At 39.2% G+C, this 2,027-nt stretch overlaps 1 protein-coding gene across 1 annotated transcript; it reads left to right on the forward strand.

The window, feature by feature from the left end:
* Positions 1-901: 901 nt before the first annotated feature.
* Positions 902-1,051, forward strand: SS1G_12683 (predicted protein; the record flags this gene model as incomplete). The annotated part of the gene is made up of 1 exon (XM_001586058.1): positions 902-1,051. One exon carries the CDS (start codon positions 902-904, stop codon positions 1,049-1,051), a length of 150 nt encoding a protein of 49 aa, XP_001586108.1.
* Positions 1,052-2,027: the final 976 nt, after the last annotated feature.

Raw genomic sequence — 2,027 nt, forward strand, 5'->3', positions numbered from 1 at the left:
TGGGGTGAGTTTGAGGTAGGTTTGGAGCGGAAATAGAACAGTCAGGGTTGGAGAAGGACTTGGTTGGGATCAATTCATGGTTAGGCGGACGGGTAGCGTACACCCGTTTTGGCCTGGTGTATTATTTATATTAGATTATATTCAGATAATCTTCAATTTTAAAAGATTTTATACTAGAATCATCTAGAGAATCATATAAAATGATTAATATTCAATATATAATATCTTATTTATACTCTTTAAATGTACATATAATGCAAATAATAAATACCTTGTTGTTACGAGGTTTGCCGTCTAGATCACGTGGAAGTGCTCTAGGCTCCCGAGGTGGTTTATAACTAGACGTCAAGCAGGGACTTAAGTAATGACAATAATGATATGCAATCCGTAACTAGTAGTAGAGTATACTAAATGATTGATCTTGAGCACGAAGCTCTATACAAAGGAAGTCCATCTTGATTATATAGACCTTCATGCTTCGTGGCTCGAAGGGAGCGAGGGAATCGAGCTTTGATCCTTTCGCTCTCATCGATCGAAGGGCTCGAGAGGCCAAGCCTTCGAGCTCTTCGAGTCCTCGCATCACGTGTTATTACTAATCCGGTGACCTAATTGTTACCTGTCGTAACCATATAAATAACGGAGACAAATTATCTGAATTCGAATAAAAGTGATATAACCATGGACCTTCACCATATCTTCTTCACATCTACAAAGCAATCAATCGACAGAAAGAGTTGATTCAGAACCGCTTAACCCTCTCTATTTACCAAGAATACAAAAGGAAGAGCACGATTGAGAAAAAGGCAGAAGAAGAAAAAACGGAGGTGAAGAAGGAGAAGGAATTGGTGGAGCAGAGGGCAAAAGAAATAGAAGAGATGCTTGAACAGAAGTTGTTTGAGGAATGGACTTGAGGACATATAAGTTGGAAAGAGTTACAGGCGAAGAAGGAAAACGTGAGGATGAAGATGGCGGAAAAGGAGAAGCAAAGGATGAAAAGGAGGAGGAAACGATAGATGTGGTGTTGAAGGAGAAGAGAGTCTCTGGCAGATAACCGAACTGTGGATAATGGATGGGTGTTGGGTAATATATCATGGAAGCGAAGTTGGAACGTGGAAAACGAGAAGTTGAAGTCTGAGGGGGAAGTGGCATTTTTAATTATGGGCGATGTTAATTGGCAGAATATTGAACTCAAGAGAAGTTTGGATGACTGAATATTCGGTTGATAAGGGAGATGAGATGAAACTCTGGAAGGGAAATTATCAAATATGGAAAATTCAATAGACATAATAGAAAGTGCGGCTCAAAATATAACAAACATGATATTCTGTACTCCAAGAGGGCATAGAAGATACCTACCTACATAAAATCCAGTCAATGCATAAAAAAGATTCAAGAGAGTGGCAAGAAGAGTCCAACGGACCAACAAGTTAAGGGGAAGAACTTGAGTATCTTGCTCAACTACTAGCTAAACCTAGTCTCCTAAAGACTTCAATTCGTCCAAGACAGGAATTCTCATCGTCAATTGGAAGACACTTGCTTCAATTATGTAAATGAACGAGCTCTACTTTTGAGATTTTGATCATGTACTTTGTGATTTCAGTCGAGAATTGAGGAGAGCTTTTGATTTCATAAAGGTCTAGTAAGACAGTACAGCAAAGATATGGATATTTGATGTATTGTCCTGCCCCCATAATCAATGATGTTAGTTTTGAGTGAGACAGAAAGATACAAGGTAGAATTGGAAAGCGAGGAAGCTTGTAGGCATGGAGCTCCGGTATTACAATATTCCGACCCGAAACCAGGTACTTCTCTCCACAAAACCCCACACGTGATACATTGTGAAATTTAAATTGAAGATCCATGCCATACACGTCTCGCGTCGCGTCTTCCCCCCATATTTTTCTTTTTCCACTTTCCACACCGAAACTTTTGATTCTTTAGTCTTCCAAACCCCAAACTTTAATCTTCACTTTCTTCTGTCTTCACTCAATATAATAAATTCATTCATTTACTCACTCTCAAATCAC

The sequence above is a fragment of the Sclerotinia sclerotiorum genome, genomic scaffold (assembly GCF_000146945.2).
Source record: "Sclerotinia sclerotiorum 1980 UF-70 scaffold_22 genomic scaffold, whole genome shotgun sequence".
Classification (NCBI taxonomy): domain Eukaryota; kingdom Fungi; phylum Ascomycota; class Leotiomycetes; order Helotiales; family Sclerotiniaceae; genus Sclerotinia; species Sclerotinia sclerotiorum.